At 42.5% G+C, this 18,336-nt stretch overlaps 1 protein-coding gene across 2 annotated transcripts in view; it reads left to right on the forward strand.

Annotated features, from left to right (window-relative positions):
- The window catches only part of LOC124149534 (syntaxin-17-like), a 41,706-nt gene extending 24,600 nt beyond the window's left edge, over positions 1-17,106 (forward strand). For both annotated transcript variants that reach the window (XM_046521201.2, XM_046521200.2), the window contains exons 5-8: positions 4,583-4,633; positions 8,753-8,839; positions 9,212-9,341; positions 10,253-17,106. In XM_046521201.2, the coding sequence (XP_046377157.1) occupies positions 4,583-4,633; positions 8,753-8,839; positions 9,212-9,341; positions 10,253-10,416 (432 nt within the window). In that variant the 3' untranslated portion in view covers positions 10,417-17,106. The remainder of the gene's footprint in view (positions 1-4,582; positions 4,634-8,752; positions 8,840-9,211; positions 9,342-10,252) is intronic.
- The last annotated feature ends 1,230 nt before the right edge of the window (positions 17,107-18,336 follow it).

Genomic DNA, 18,336 nt, shown 5'->3' on the forward strand with positions numbered 1-18,336 from the left:
GATTCGGGGTATTATCAAGGGTTTCAAACAGCACGATCTTCAGAAAGGCCGCCTTCGGGCACCGGCCTGGGATCTTTCCTTAGTGTTGAAATCACTTACGGAAGCTCCGTAGGAACCCTTGAGTAGTGCTTCGTTCCGGCATGTGACTTGGTAAACAGCATTTCTCCTCTCCTTTGACATGGGCCAAACGGAGAGAGAATTCACTGTAAGATCACTCAAGGAAATCTTACATCCTGCTGATACTGAGGACAGATCACTGTGTCCGGTTAGGGCCCTTAAGTATTATCTTAAGGCTCCGAATGAACGCAGACAAGGGCGTGACCGTCTGTTCATATCGTGTAACCCTAATCGCACTGCTGACATAAATCGCAACTCGATTGCGGTATGGCTTCGTTCTGTCGTCAATCTGGCGTACCGGTCTCGGGGGGTACCGGTAGCGGGGTCAAACCCGCACGAGATCAGGGCGCTAGCAGCAACATTTGCCCTACACTCGAATATCTCTGTTCGCAGAATATTACGAGGTTGTTACTGGCGTTCTGACTCGTTTTTTTGCCAATCATTACCTCAAACAGGTCGCTGATGACGACGTGGAGAGTGTGCACCGTCTTGGGCCGCTGATCGCGGCGCAAGCGGTCACCTAAGGGGTGTGCCCAGCGCAATTCCAAACTCCTCAGGCGTCAGACCTTGCACGGTGGTCAATCTGGGTCGACTCCAATGTTCCCACTGCCGTGGGTACAGGAGTTGGGGTCCCGCAAACCAGCGCACTCACACCACAGGTGAGGGCGGCTTTTTGTGTGCTTTGTCCTTATTTGTATTTTGACAATTATGTATTTAATTGTCTGTCGTGTATCCCAACCTTGTGATGCATGCTTACAAATACTGGAATTAGGTCACGCGCCTAATGCATACTTTAAGTAGGCTTGCTCTGGGATATACGGTCCGAATGAAATTAATTTCCCTCTTTTCGACTGTTTAACCTGATCTAAGATTTAGCTCACGCAGATACTGTGTTCTCATCCGCTGCGGCGATGAAATACCTATCCAGTGGGGCCGTTTGGAGTCACCAATCGTTTTGGCAATGACGATTGAGCCTTACGGTATGCGCTTGACAGTGCTTTGGTATTCCTATAGGGTAACGCCTAGCTAGGTGCATGCGCCTCGAGTGCTTCCGCCTTGGTGTTTACTTCCGCTGGTCGGAAGGAACGCTAGCAGTCAGGATTCGGGTTGTAGGTGCTCCCCAGCTCCTACTGTGGTAGTCAGCCTCGGTATAACAGTGGTAACATATTACTTAATGTAATTTGTAGAATTTTCCTATTCGGAATATTCTATAAGTAATACGTTACCACTGGGCTGCTGCCCGTCCGTCCCCCGAGCACTTGCTCTCGCAAGAGACAAGAGTGAAGGGTGTCACATGGCAGCTAGGTGGCTACACACGTGCTGCATGAGGTAATTGAGATCTCTGTGGTAGATTTCGCTATAGCAGCAGTTGTGGGAGACAACAGCCTCGGTATAACAGTGGTAACGTATTACTTATAGAATATTCCGAATAGGAAAATTCTACAACACTCTAAGCTGTGTGTGCAGTCCCTCCTCTCACTACAGGATTACAAACTAAGCTATACTTACAGTCCATCCTCTCACTACAGGATTACACTCTAAGCTAAACTTACAGTCCATCCTCTCACTACAGGATTACACTCTAAGCTATACTTACAGTCCCTCCTCTCACTACAGGATTACACTCTAAGCTAAACTTACAGTCCCTCCTCTCACTCCAGGATTACACTCTAAGCTATACTTACAGTCCCTCCTCTCACTACAGGATTACACTCTAAGCTAAACTTACAGTCCCTCCTCTCACTACAGGATTACACTCTAAGCTGTGTTTGCAACAATATCCCTGCTGGATTACAAAAACAATTGAGAAGTTCACCCTTTTACTACAGAATTGCACACTGAGACTATACTTACAGTCCATCCTCTCACTACTGAATGACACACTCAGACTATCTTTACAGTCCATCCTCTAACTGTAGGATGGCACACTCAAACTATACTTACAGTCCATCCTCTAACTGTAGGATGGCACACTCAAACTATACTTACAGTCCATCCTCTAACTGTAGGATGGCACACTCAGACTATACTTACAGTCCATCCTCTAACTGTAGGATGGCACACTCAAACTATACTTACAGTCCATCCTCTAACTGTAGGATGGCACACTCAGACTATACTTACAGTCCATCCTCTCACTACTGGATTGCACACCAAGACTATACTTACACTTATGCTTCTAGATTAGGAGGAGGGACACCCAGTTTGTGATGTCAGGGACTGTGATTGCCCCATCCTCTGAGTTGTGCACTGTGAGATTTCATTGTCCCTTTCATGATAGATTGGTGATAAGAGGGAGAAATGCTGCACAAAAATATTGAAGTGCATTCAGGCATGATAATTTTGACAAATGTTTCAGTACTTATGTAGGTGGTAGCAAGTAGATTGTGGTGAAGATGTGAGACTGCCTTCCCTGGTACTGTTTGGAATCTGAAACATCCATATTTCACTCACTACTGGATGGCACACTCAGACTATACTTACAGTCCATCCTCTAACTGTAGGATGGCACACTCAGACTATACTTACAGTCCATCCTCTCACTACTGGATGGCACACTCAGACTATACTTACAGTCCATCCTCTCACTACTGGATGGCACACTCAGACTATACTTACAGTCCATCCTCTAACTGTAGGATGGCACACTCAGACTATACTTACAGTCCATCCTCTCACTACTGGATGGCACACCCAGACTATACTTACAGTCCATTCTCTAACTGTAGGATGGCACACCCAGACTATACTTACAGTCCATCCTCTCACTACTGGATGGCACACTCAGACTATCTTTACAGTCCATCCTCTAACTGTAGGATGGCACACTCAAACTATACTTACAGTCCATCCTCTAACTGTAGGATGGCACACCCAGACTATACTTACAGTCCATCCTCTCACTACTGAATGACACACTCAGACTATCTTTACAGTCCATCCTCTAACTGTAGGATGGCACACTCAAACTATACTTACAGTCCATCCTCTAACTGTAGGATGGCACACTCAGACTATACTTACAGTCCATCCTCTCACTACGGGATGGCACACTCAGACTATACTTACAGTCCATCCTCTCACTACTGGATGGCACACTCAGACCATACTTACAGTCCATCCTCTCACTACTGGATGGCACACTCAGACTATACTTACAGTCCATCCTCTCACTACGGGATGGCACACTCAGACTATACTTACAGTCCATCCTCTCACTACTGGATGGCACACTCAGACTATACTTACAGTCCATCCTCTCACTACTGGATGGCACACTCAGACTATACTTACAGTCCATCCTCTAACTGTAGGATGGCACACTCAAACTATACTTACAGTCCATCCTCTAACTGTAGGATGGCACACTCAGACTATACTTACAGTTCATCCTCTCACTACTGGATGGCACACTCAGACCATACTTACAGTCCATCCTCTAACTGTAGGATGGCACACTCAGACTATACTTACAGTCCATCCTCTCACTACTGGATGGCACACCCAGACTATACTTACAGTCCATGCTCTCACTACTGGATGGCACACTCAGACCATACTTACAGTCCATCCTCTAACTGTAGGATGGCACACTCAGACTATACTTACAGTCCATCCTCTCACTACTGGATGGCACACCCAGACTATACTTACAGTCCATGCTCTCACTACTGGATGGCACACTCAGACTATACGTACAGTCCATCCTCTCACTACTGGATGGCACCCAGACTATACTTACAGTCCATCCTCTCACTACGGGATGGCACACTCAGACTATACTTACAGTCCATCCTCTCACTACTGGATGGCACACTCAGACTATACTTACAGTCCATCCTCTCACTACTGGATGGCACACTCAGACTATACTTACACTCATGCTTCTAGATTAGGAGGAGGGACACCCAGTTTGTGATGTCAGGGATTGTGATTGCCCCATCCCCAGCAAGTAGATTGTGGTGAAGATGTGAGACTGCCTTCCCTGGTACTGTTTGGAATCTGAAACATCCATATTTCACTGCAGACCATGCTTCAGGGCCCAGATTCACAAAGCGTTCGTAGCAGTCCATCATTTGTAAGCCAATGATAATAGGTCGTAATGCTGCAAAGGCTTTGTGGATCGGGACCCTGTCTCTCCAAACAATGATAAATGGGGAAAGAAGAATCCCTTAATCATCATTTGGTATTGGTGTTATCATGATACAGGACTCCATCTATGATGCATAATAACAATGGATAATGTAACTATTTATCAGCATAATATTGACCATCCAAAGTTAACATGCTTTCTATAACTTATCTGAGTGAGTCAAAGGCAGTATAAAATATTGATTTGTCAGTAATGAAACTTTTTTTATGTTTGTGTACAAAGAATACAAATTGAGTTCTGTGAAACTACTCCTAGCTTGCATGTCTATCCCTGCCCATTGTCCTGCACACCCACAGCTCCTATTTATTTCAGAACCTGGTGGAGCTCAATGAGATGATCCATGAATTTGCATCTATGGTCGAGGTATGTATCTACTATAACGTAACATGTATGTATCTACTATAATTTAACGTCATCAGTGTCTGTCTATGTATGTATCTACTATAATCTAACATCATCAGTGTCTGTCTTTGTATGTATCTACTATAATCTAACATCATCAGTGTCTGTCTATGTATGTATCTACTATAATCTAACATCATCAGTGTCTGTCTATGTATGTATCTACTATAATCTAACATCATCAGTGTCTGTCTATGTATGTATCTACTATAATCTAACATCATCAGTATCTGTCTATGTATGTATCTACTATAATCTAACATCATCAGTGTCTGTCTATGTATGTATCTACTATAATCTATCATCATCAGTGTCTGTCTATGTATGTATCTACTATAATCTAACATCATCAGTGTCTGTCTATGTATGTATCTACTATAATCTAACATCATCAGTGTCTGTCTATGTATGTATCTACTATAATCTAACATCATCAGTGTCTGTCTATGTATGTATCTGCTATAATCTAATATCATCAGTCTCCTATCAATGTATGCATTTACCATGACCTAAACTTTTAACTTATCCTGCATTACATATTGCACATTGCTCTTACTACCAAAGTAGACTGGAAATGAATGACGATCAGCGTCTTCAGTAATTCTTAGCCCAACATGACCCTCGTGACATCTGGTGTCAGAAGACATGGCCCCTATTTGTCATTATTCTCTTCTTCCCTAAGCAGGATGTGAGAGACAAGATCTTATCCAGTTTTTTATCCCCCCCCCACATATAATGACGGAGGGATATAGCCATCAGTATGTCCGTCTGTCCGTCCGTCCGTCTGTAATCATTGTTTGTCCGGAGCATATTTCCTAAACAGTACAACCTAGCTTCACAAAACTTGGTACACTTACCAATCAGGCTCAGTGTTAGTGCCTTTTGCTATTCAGAGATTTTTAGAATTTTATATTTTTGTCGTTTCCACGGAAATATGATGAACTTAGGAAATTTGAAGGTAGTGCTCTTGTCCGGATCATATCTCCCATATAATTCTAAGGTGTACTATTTATCGATATCATATACTACATATGATGTGAGCTACATAGCCTAGTACATTCTCTTTATGCCTGTGTGTCATTAAGCTACTACAGAGCTATTCATATGCGAATCTGCGAAGTTATTGTTATTACAATTTCATGAGATCATCAGAAAGTGAGCTACATGAACCAATATTTAATAACCTTCATTATATTTCTAGTTTTGGCATCAAGGAAAAAGATTTCCTTGCCGATCTAAATACATTTGAAGGTACACACAGTTTACCAACATGCCACGTCGGGGGAATATGTCATCTTCGGATGACTCTTGTTTTAAGATTCTATCCTTTGCTAGTTAAATTTCATACTGGTCTGAGCGTAGTTGATGTTTGCTGCCAAGTCAGGTTTATGTAACGGCAAGAAATAGAAGGGTCCACATCACACACTAACACACACTAACACAAACACATACACACACACAGAGAAAGCACCTGGGATTCGTCTTCAACAATCACCAGTACCACGTCACATGCATTATGTAGCCCATTGTCTTCTACCTACACCTGAGGGGGATCGGCTTCATGTCGTACATAGACAACTACCACATGAACCTAGAGACACAACAACTCATCTCTCAACAGGATTTCACGATGTGCCTGTTTCACCAACTGGGTTGGTTACTCAAGGAGGCTTCTTGTGCCTCCCACCAGATCAATGGGACATGGTTGTCACATATGTCCAGATGGCATTAGCAGGCCCTCAATCCATTCATCAGTGGCCTCTTCACAGCAGCATAGGACCTTACGGTCAGGGGGAGGCTCCACATCATCTTCACCTGTTTATCAACGCCTCATTCCAGGGATGGGGAGTCCACTTCTTGGACCAAACAACCTCAGGGCTGAGGTCTCCAGAACAAAAACAGTGGCGCATCAACAACTTGAAACTGGAAGTCGTACAGTATTGGGCTAATCAACTGACCAACACCAAGCTGACATGGACAACACCACAGGTGTCTGGTTCATCAGCAAGCTGGATCAATCCACTCGAACTCCCTTTTGAATCAGACGTTCCGTTTTTATCACCTAATAGATGGGATTCTATTGGCGACAGAACAAGACACATACCTGAGTGCAGAAATATCCAGGCCGATGCACTATCAAGGCCGGACTGTCCATCCCCCACAGAGTGGAAACTGCACCTGGAGTGATTCTGTCTACTGTACCAGCAGTTGGGCAGCCAAATGTTGACCTGTTTGCCACCAGAAACAACATTCAGTTCATATCTCCATTGCCGGACCCTCAGGCCCAACCCTGACCATAGCTCAGGGTCATAGACCATCCACCAGGGGGCTGTATGATGATAAATGGGCCTCCTTTGAGATTTTTTGTCAGCAACATGGTTACCTCCATAGATGAAACAGAGCAATCGTGGTGGATAACTTACTCCCTGAGAATGAAGAAACACTTTAAGGGCAGTACTATAGCTATCTACCTGTCTGTCAAGACCGGAAGCTATCCGCAATATTGGAGTTGACGGCTAACATATGGAGTTTCAGGTTGGAGGATCAGAAGTTGTCACGCACCTCCGACAACACCCCTATGAACCATCATCAAGGCCTCTTTTCAGCACTTTCAGAAGACTGTCTTTCCATTAGCTCAAGCTATGGCAGCCAGGATTAGCGAGCTCCATGCTCTAGATGCCACTCGTGTCCAGTGGGAACAACACTCCAGAGGGTCCGTCCATCTTGGTCTGTGCTGGGTTTTTTTAGCCAAAAACCAACAGCCTGGACAACTGGATAGATGTTTTACCATGCCATCCATCCGTTCCACCATGGGGGTTGAGGACCAGGATGAGCATCTGCTATGTCCCATCCGGACCCTCAGAGCCTACATAGAAGTTGCGAGGCCCAGAAGGAAGAACAGGTGCTGCTTGTTCATGCCCACCTCGCTGACTTGTAAAGGAGAAATCTATAGGAATACCATCTCCTTTTGGCTGAGATCCACAATCCTGCAGGCCTGTGATACAGCAGGATTTGAGCACCCCAAGGCCATCAACCTGCATGAGATCAGGGACCTGGCCTTAACCATGGCTCACCACGGAATCCAGTAGATCACCAACCTCAAGAAATGCCGGTAGACTGCGATGCAGCCCATCCCCACACCCCTCAATCAAGCCGTTTCCAGTTTTGGAGAGGGGACGAGTTGTTGTAAGCATTTCCAGCTTATCTAAACTCTTGGTTTTAGGTTCTCGTTTTCTGGGTCGCCATGACAGCGTGATTCCGCGACTCGGTTACCCAACGATTAGCCTAGGTCTCCTTAGAGCACCAAAGGTTATGTCTGTTTGTTCACGTGTGCTACTGTTGCAGGTGTTCACTGCCCAGGGAGTAGCGGAGACTAACCACCTCGGGCAAGCCTAACCTACAGGACCACTCTACGAGATGTCATGACACGTGGCAGCTATCCTAGCACTAGACTGAAGGTATGCACCACCACCTTCCGTCGGATAAAGTGCAATGTGTAATGCAGGATAAGTTAAACATATTCCATAATCAGGGTATTATGTTTATATTTCTATACTCATCCTGCAATACCAGAGGGCCCTCCTATGACAGACGTCTTTCTCCCTGCCCAACCATCAGTCCTGAGGGAAGTATGCGAAGATAATAATGACATATAGCAGGCGTGTCTTCTGACACCAGATGTCACGAGGCTCATGGAGGTCATGTTGGGCAAAGAGTTACTGAAGACTCTGATAGCTCGTCAATCATTTCCAGTTAGGACTTCAGTTGTAAGAGCAATGTAATGCAGCATAAGTCACCTCTCTGTCTAAACTTGCAACTGTAACATTCAGGCTCCACACAACATGACATGCATGCACAAGAGCTGTAACTAAATTAAAGTTGAAGTCCGGAATATTTTAGTTTTAATTCCTCAGGTATATACAGAGGCCTTTAAAATGGTTATTTGTTGGTAAATGAAACATTGAAACTAATGCAGCTATGTCAAAGAGCATGTATCTGTAAATGAAAGATGTACTATGTGATGTCAATTGGAACATCGCCTTGGTTACGTATGACCTGCTACCTTGTGTGTCTGCACAGCACCAGGGGGAGCAGATCGACCACATTGAAGACAACATTGAGAAGGCGCAGCAGGATGTCAACACAGGAGCTTTAAGTCTAGCGAAGGTATGCTGGCAGGGTTCATCATAATGTCACTCTCTCTCGGGAGTTTTACTAGTTTGGATTTGTATAGTCATATGTATGACATATGGATACATATGCCCCACTTTGTGATCTTATTGTCATATTTAAAAGGGTGGTGGGGTATATCAAAGACTTTTTGCACTCTTTAACTCTCTGAAGATATTTGTACCAAAATAGTTTGAAGTGTCATCAAAATATTACTTCATACGTTAGGTGAGCTACAAAGCCTTATGGCTCTGTTTATTTTGTATTTCTATGGTTTCCGTGTCTGTAAGCTGGTCATGTTTCTGTCTATAAATGTATGTGTTTCCCTGCATTAATTTGACTTCTGAAGGCAGTCTCTCTGTGTTTCAGGCAGCTAAGTACAAAGCAGCCATCCTTCCTGTGGCAGGGGCAGTCCTAGGGGGGGTGGTTGCCGGACCTCTGGGGCTGCTGGCCGGGGCCAAGATTGGGGGACTAGCAGCAGCAGCTGGGGGAGTGGCAGGTAGGCTATGTTGTTCCATCTACGGTGTCAGTGGACAGGGCCAACTAGCAGTTGTCCACCATGTTACAATAGGCTTAAATAAATAAAAGAATTGGCTCTCAGGCAATGACTTTTGAAAATATAGTTCGGGTGGGAGGTGTTTTTTTTTTAGTTGCTTGTTCAAACTAGTAGGTAACTGCATGCTATATTGTACTTGCTAGGTACATGTGATTGGCTAGGTACATGTGACTGGCTAGGTACATGTGACTGGCTAGGTACATTTGACTGGCCAGGTACATCTGACTGGCTAGGTACATCTGACTGGCTAGGTACATCTGACTGGCTAGGTACATGTGACTGGCTAGGTACATGTGACTGGCTAGGTACATTTGACTGACCAGGTACATCTGACTAGCTAGGTACATCTGACTGGCTAGGTACATCTGACTGGCTAGGTACATTTGACTGGCCAGGTACATCTGACTGGCTAGGTACATCTGACTGGCTAGGTACATGTGACTGGCTAGGTACATGTGACTGGCTAGGTACATCTGACTGGCCAGGTACATCTGACTGGCTAGGTACATCTGACTGGCTAGGTACATCTGACTGGCTAGGTACATCTGACTGGCTAGGTCACTTTGGCGATAAAGAAAGTATCCGCTCACTGAGTTCTAAAGCTTCTGACATCAAAAACACACCAGGCACAACATGTCTCTCTCTCTCTCTCTCACGCACGCACGCACACACGCACATATGAAATATGTGTATCGTTTTGGAAGGGGATCATGTTGAAAAATTAGTGTTTAGGTCAAGTCTTTCCTTGTGAGGCTCAGAACGTATCAATCACACATTGTATGGGATGTCAAGCTAGTGTAGCACACTGTTGCAGGCAGATGTTCTAACTTAATGGAGACCACATTTTACTCCAGGTTACTTCAGTGGAAACATGATAAAAAAGCGGCAAGACAACATCACAGAAGTGGAGATGAACAACTTGTCTGAGAAGACATCATCATCTCCATCAGACAGCAGTAGCAGGGACAACACATCAACACTGGGGCAGCATGCTACCATGGCTGTCGGCATTCAGTGAACCCAGAGAAGACGGCGCCAACAACGAGGACATTGCAGCGGTTCAAGACCCCTGCAGGGAATAGTTCATTCAGTCACTACATACTATGCTTGGTGCTTTTAGACTAGATTGAGCTGCTACGGTGTCTGTAACTGTGATAACTGTTCAAACCTTGATCCTGTGAGCAGCCATTAGGGCTGATTCTGGATTGAATGAAGAGGACCAATTTCTGGAAGAATAGGTCAAACTAAAGACATTAATGTAGCAGGTCCCTAAATATTGACCAAATTGGTTAAGACTCATATCTCCCTTACAAAATACAGCCAAATGGCACTGAATCATTTCCAAAAGTATTATTAATATAGTCAGATGTGGAAATTTTTGGATCATATCTACATCACATGTCTTTTGTTTTGAGTGGGCTCCTGAATCCATCTGGTTGTTGGGATGAGTTGAAGGGACTGGATGGGGTGAGTGATAAAGCTGCTTCACCTGCATTATAACAGTCCTGGGTCTAGATTTTCGAAACGATCTTAGCTAAGATTAATCTTAACATACATTCAAAAATAAGATATCTTAGGTTTAAGAAAAGATACATTTTCAAAACTATTGTAAACCTGTCACAGATCGTACAGAGCTATGATAACCATCATAACTCTGACAGAGAACTCATTTGTGTTGGAGATAGAAAAACAGTGTTTTCCAGTGATGTCATGGGGATTTTCCAGCCGCTGACAGTAACAACAATATGGAGAAGTGACACGGAATTCATGATCACATTGTCTGGTCACACTGTTTAACACTCCACTCTTTGAGTGACATTCCATACAATCCTACATATGTCCTACATGTAGACGGTTTTTTTCTTATTATAAAACATGCCCTGACGACCCGAACACACATAGCATTTGTGTGCCATGCAAAGGCATTTTTCAAACCCAATAAATGTTATAATCAATAAGTGTTGTGTTACCACACTATAGCTGTTAGAATTGAAATAATGTGCAAAAAGATACTTCACTATTTTGTCTGCAAATTGTCCTCCCGTGAGTTCTAAATTACATTGACGAGACCTTTGATCGAACAGCAGGCATTCGGCATTTACGATGCATGTTCAGGTCTGATGTTACGTTATGTATACTGGGTCAGTTTCACAATACTGCTTGTTTTTTGTGTTTATGTCAAAAGTCAAGTTTATGGAGAAAACACCAACATTATACCTGGAAACACTCAAAAACAAAATGGTTCAGGAAGCGGCGCACCTACGAGCGAGATGTAATAACAATGTAAGCTTGTTTTGTTATTCATATATCCAATATATTTCAAAGGACTCAAATTCAATATCAAGCTATATGTATTTAGATGATGTCGTCATTTTTTTTTATATCTATCTAGATCCATAATTCTTTTCATAATTGGAAAGTGACAGACAAAGGGAGATCATTTAGGTCATTTTAAATTAAGTAGAGCTATTAAACTGATTTGTCTGATTTGATTTAAATCTGGCTGAGGAGCGAAATAACTGCAATTGTAAATGTGTCAAATCTATTAGATGATGTTTGGCTTGTCTGAACGCTTTTAAATTAAAACTGTAAAATTGAGCATGGTCTCGCTGGGCGAATACAAAGGGAAACCACTCTCAACTAGAGTATAAACTAAGATTAGCTGCTCCTGAGTTATCAATAAGGTCACAGTCATTACTATAGCTAGCCAACACCTTCCGTTTTTAACCTTCACAAATTATCAAAAAGGTATGTTGTTTCACACTTCTTTTAACATAGACTCTGATAAACAAGTTATAAACTATCGACTCCATAGTTATGTGTTATCGTTATATAGTTATCGCTGTTGTGAAATGTCTATGGCAAAGCTAGCTGCCATCATGGATGAAGATTTAGATGAACTTACGACAGGTATTGGGCTATCTTAGATTTACGACAATCTTACGGTATCTTAGGGCTATGATAGTTTCGAAAATTAGGCTACGATACCATACGATTTCCTTACGTTAACTTTACCATTATTTTAGGGCTATGATCGTTTCGAAGATCTAGGCCCTGGATCTTGGGCCTGTTGTGAGTGTATCAGCAGCATTCGCAGACTCTCGCACTTAGTACGAAATACACTGTCCACAAGGAGGACTATGCCCCCCCTCATGTTATGACAGTATTAGTGATGTTTTATATGGTTTCATGTTTCAAACGCTTGTTAGCCCCGTCAAACAAACATTAAGCTTCTAATTGAGATATGTAGTTCACTAACCTTGTGGCTGTATTATCTGAAGGGTTTAACATTGATCTGATGGTACACAAATATTGGCTAAATTCTCATCTCCTAGACAAGATGATGCTGTGAAGGGAAAATGCCTCTGGGACAAAAGAAACTTGTATGTATGCCTGTCAACATCCACATTGATGTTTCTGTGCGTTTAGTTAACATTCTGATGTTATGATCGTGAGGATGTGATATTATCAACTGTGTGATGACATCATTCACCTAGTGACCTCTGCCATGTCACACTGTATCGGAGGTCAGTGCTTGTAACTACCGAGATCATTGTCTGGCATAGTCACACCAACGTGCCACATAATGTCAGGGAAATACTGAACGGCCTCATTGTGTTCAGACTGCATGTTTGTGTACATGATATAACTGATATTGTTGTGACCATGGTGACAGGTACACTGAGCAAGGAAGGTATAGCTAAAATGGAACTGCTATTTTTTACTATGGTTTTGAGGTTTTTTTTACATAAATTATAGCAATACAAGTGAATAGCATAAGCATGATAAACACTACAACTGATATTGATACCCATATGGATAACATGCTCAGAAGGCACTGCAGTATAATGAGTTTACTACTGGCTTCCATGACACTTTCTTTTGGCAGTAACAATCTGAAGAAGGGGACACTGAGGAGTGTAACGTATGCCATGGTCATCATGGTATGGTGGAAGGAAGTTTATCATTACCCCGGATGTCAATGATCGATCTTCTTGTAAATATTCATGCACGTCGGCTGACTGTACTGTACAGACATTGTAATGATTATGATGTCATAATGTTTGACATGATGGCATTTAATGGCCATGCCATGATTGAGCCTGTTTATACAAGTCTCTACTGGCAGAGCACATGATTAATTGACATCGTCATTCAGAAATATATCATGAAACATAAGTATCTTTAGCTTTTATGCTAGAATTGTTATTAAACTGTTTCTGCCCATGGCACACCTGACTTCAGTATGTTCTTTCACAGCAGGCCACAGTGCTATAGTCGCAGTTTTATACTTCAATGTGGCTGCAATGGGTTCTTCAGTTTTTTATTGCCATTCTCTACCAATCACATGATCAGCTGAGCCAAGCTGTGACGTGCCATCTATAGGAATCTTTACATTTTTTATCAGATTGTGGTGGTTGTTTTGTTTGTTGTTAAGATGACTATAACAATGTTGTGCACATGGTCAGCTGTGAATGTAGCCATGTATTGTTCTCATAGTATTTAAAATGGCATCAGAGAAGTAGGCCTGCATTTTGCTCAAGCATAATACTTGAACTCTTATAATATGGTCATCTTTGCAATGTGTTTGTACAATATTATGGCCTATTTCATACACAATGGCCTTTGAAATGAATTATGGCCTTTACATAGCTTATGGCCTTTCTCATGAAGTATTGTTTGTTTGTTTTTAGTTATTTAGCGCGACACTCAGCAATATTCCAACTATATGAAGGTGGTCTGTAAATAATCGAGTCTGGACCAGACAGTCCTGTGATTGATATGAGCATCAGTCCACACAATTGGGATACAATGACATGCATCAAAACCATGTCAGGGAGACTGACCACCTGATCCCATTAGTCGCCTCTTACGACAAGCATAGTCGCCTTTTACTGCAAGCTTGGGTTGCTGAAGACCTATTCTACCCCGGATGAAGAAGGGCCAAAACATAGACTTTCTCATGAAGTAGGGCCTTTCTCATGAAGTAGGGCCTTTCTCATGAAGGAAGGTCTTTCCTTTCTCATGAAGCGTGGCCTATACATTAACTATGACCTTTCTGATGAATTATGGCGTAGGATCTTGTCATGAATGAGTGAGTGAATGATTATTGTTTAACACCGCATTTAGCAATATTCCAGCAATATCACGGCGGGGGACACCAGAAAAGGGCTTCACACAATGTACCCATGTTGGGAATAGAACCCGGGTCTTCTGCATGAGCACTGTGATTACCACATCGTGGACAACAGTATGGCTTCTGCGTGAGCACAGCTGAGCAACTACTTACCCAGCACACTTATTACAGTATCATCAACTGTAGTTTTTTACTCACAGGATCAGAGTCTTCACACATTAATGGACAAATTCAAATGCTGTACTGCCTGCTTATGTGACAGATCCAAGAACCTGAGGAGTCCACTGGGTGGGAAAGAGGTCTGGGTGAATCCTGTCTTCCTACCATACACTGCTTGTGTGATGACTGTTGCTTGCAATGCCCCAGCACTCCTGGATCAGTGGGATTGAGAGTGAGTTCAGTGTGGTGCTGTTTTAGCAATATTCCAGCCATACTACATACATGGGACCTCCATTCTCACACATTCCTGTAGTACCCATTGCTTTCTAACCAAATCTCAATCAAATAACACATGTAGTCCTGTGAAGACACTTGTCTCTCTGATGATGTTGTAGTTGTATACACGGGTGTTTAGGTCTGAAATCAAGTGCAGCCTACATCATTGGAGAAAGACGAAGGCAGTGAACTTTCCCAGGTGTACATGTGATACTTTATTTTCAGGATTGAGTCTCATTCACAGGGTCAGTGCCTCAGACATAGATCCGGATGTTTTCATCTTCATTCATTGCAGTTGTTAACCTTATTGTCTATCTCAATGTTGGCTAATTTTGATGAACTAGTTAGTAAGGCAGGTATGGGTAACTTGGTGTAGTAGGGCCTGGTAGATTCTAAGAGGGACCCGGGTTACCACAGGACTACCCGGACCTGTAGTTTCTCATGGGATATATGTTTTTAAAGACTACAATGAAACACCATGGTTACACTCAAGTCACTAATGCTCACACTTCTGCACTCTGCACTTGTTCCTTCTGACATGTTTTAGTACAGATAACACCTCAGTCAGCTTCAGTGTATGCCTGACCAGATTGTTTTATACATGGATCTAAATACTTTTTGCCAGGGCTTTAGTAAAACAATTCCTAATCGGACACTTTGTACCTCACTCTTGAGACCTACACCGGGTACCCGGGTAGTGTTTGGTGATAGGGGGTTGGGTATACCGGTAGTAATTTAGACTTGTCCCAGCCCAACTATTTGGTTCCTAATGCAATTTACCAAAAGATAAGATATGTTCACTCCATGTTGTCCCAGTTTACCTGGAATGGATAACCAGAAGTAAACATGGACTATCAACTCATAGTCTCTGGTTGCACTATATTATCAGCATGCCCAGACAAGTAGGAGGGATATCACAGACCGAAGCGTACTTATCATCACGGGAATTCCTACCAAGATACCTGTATTCCACTTGGATATCCTTGGGTTAAACATACTGCATGTGACAGCTCATACCAAACTTTAGATTTGTAGAGTTAATGATAAGATAATTTGCTTAGTTATGTTTATTATAATGTTGTATTTAGTTACGGAGTACTCTTTTGACCTTGTATGGGTCTCCCCCTGCTGTAGACTGTAGACTGATGGGAACACTTCCACCATTCCTTGTTGTAGTATGAGGAGTTGACATCAGTCCATCATTGTTAGGTTGATTGGTACACAGGTGCTGGCACTGCAGTACTTGTGCAGTTTTGAAATGTTTATTTGTAAATTTGGTCTTATGTGATGTGTATTTATGAATAGATATTTTATGTAAACAAAATGACATGCAATAGAAGTGTACTGTACATTGTGCGTGAGGGTTCTGTCGTCATGCAAGAGTTACATTGATTTAGTGTATGAATTAGTTGCCACAGTTCCCTGGCCAGGAGGGCTGGTTTACAAAAACAATGTTGCAAGCCCTCATCATATTTTGCTAGCCCTAAACACTTCCAATAAACTATGAAAATGACACCAGACTTGGATATTAAATGAGGCCTTATCTGACTTGATGATTCATAGACATTAATATGTGTTGACTAATTTTCAACTGGAGTCGGTCCAGCTTTGCGGAAATGTTATGAGCCAAATTTAAAAGTCATTGGCATTTGGCTAGTGGACAGGCAGCTATTTCGAACACTGCATTAATTATGATGTCATCAGTAGCAGGTGATGGCGCAGGTGTCCTGTGGCAACAACACTGAGCTATTGATGTAATGTTTATGTTCTAATTAATCCTGGATATGCATATCAATAAAATATTGTTCCTTTCAGTTTGTCCGATAAATTTGATTTCCTTGTCCTGCTCACATGTGCCTATATGTGCTCTGAAAGGTAGGCAACATAGTTCTGGGTGTTTCATGTGCTGCTTGTCCACTCGGATTCAAGCTTGCAAATATTGCGTTTGTCCAATATGTTGTTCTTTGCACCCCATGCAGTTGATTCATGTAGGACATTTCTGGCAGGACAATTTAAGTCACTTCATTCTCCCTGATAATGCAAATGACACATGTCAGAGACTGTATTTAAGGTTTAGTTTTCTTTTAAATTTTAAATATATGAGATTGTTGAAAATAAATGTCCCTAAAACAAAAACATTGAGTTTTGATATTTTAGACGTTGGCACCAAAGATTCACTGCACTTATACATCATGACCTGCCAAGGATTCACGGCACTTATACATCATGACCTGCCAAGGATTTAATGCACTTATACATCATGACCTGCCAAGGATTCACGGCACTAATACATCACGACCTGCCAAGGATTCAGGGCACTTATACATCATGACCTGCCATGGATTTAATGCACTTATACATCATGACCTGCCAAGGATTCATGGCACTAATACATCACGACCTGCCAAGGATTCAGGGCACTTATACATCATGACCTGCCAAGGATTTAGGGCACTTATACATCATGACCTGCCAAGGATTCAGGGCACTCATACATCATGACCTGCCAAGGATTCAGGGCACTTATACATCATGACCTGCCAAAGATTCACGGCACTTATACATCATGACCTGCCAAGGATTCACAGCACTTATACATCATGATCTGCCAAGGATTCACGGCACTTATACATCATGACCTGCCAAGGATTCACGGCACTTATACATCATGACCTGCCAAAGATTCACGGCACTTATACATCATGACCTGCCAAGGATTCATGGCACTTATATATCATGACCTGCCAAGGAATCATAGCACTTATACATCGTGACCTGCCAAGGATTCACTGCACTTATACATCATGACCCGCCAAGGGTTCAATGCACTTATACATCATGACCTGCCAAAGATTCACTGCACTTATACATCATGACCTGCCAAAGATTCACTGCACTTATACATCATGACCTGCCAAAGATTCACTGCGCTTATACATCATGACCTGCCAAAGATTCACGGCAATTATACATCATGACCTGCCAAGGATTCAATGCATTTATACATCAGGACCTGCCAAAGATTCACTTCACTTATACATCATGACCTGCCAAGGATTCAATGCATTTATACATCATGACCTGCCAAAGATTCACTTCACTTATACATCAGGACCTGCCAAGGATGCAATGCATTTATACATCATGACCTGCCAAAGATTCACTGCATTTATACATCATGACCTGCCAAAGATTCACTGCACTTATACATCATGACCTGCCAAGGATTCAATGCACTTATACATCATAACCTGCCAAGGATTCAATGCACTTATACATCATAACCTGCCAAGGATTCAATGCACTTATACATAATGACCTGGCAAAGATTCAATGCACTTATACATCATGACCTGCCAAAGATTC

The sequence above is a fragment of the Haliotis rufescens genome, unplaced genomic scaffold (assembly GCF_023055435.1).
Source record: "Haliotis rufescens isolate VD_foot unplaced genomic scaffold, xgHalRufe1.0.p SCAF_4, whole genome shotgun sequence".
Taxonomy (NCBI): domain Eukaryota; kingdom Metazoa; phylum Mollusca; class Gastropoda; order Lepetellida; family Haliotidae; genus Haliotis; species Haliotis rufescens.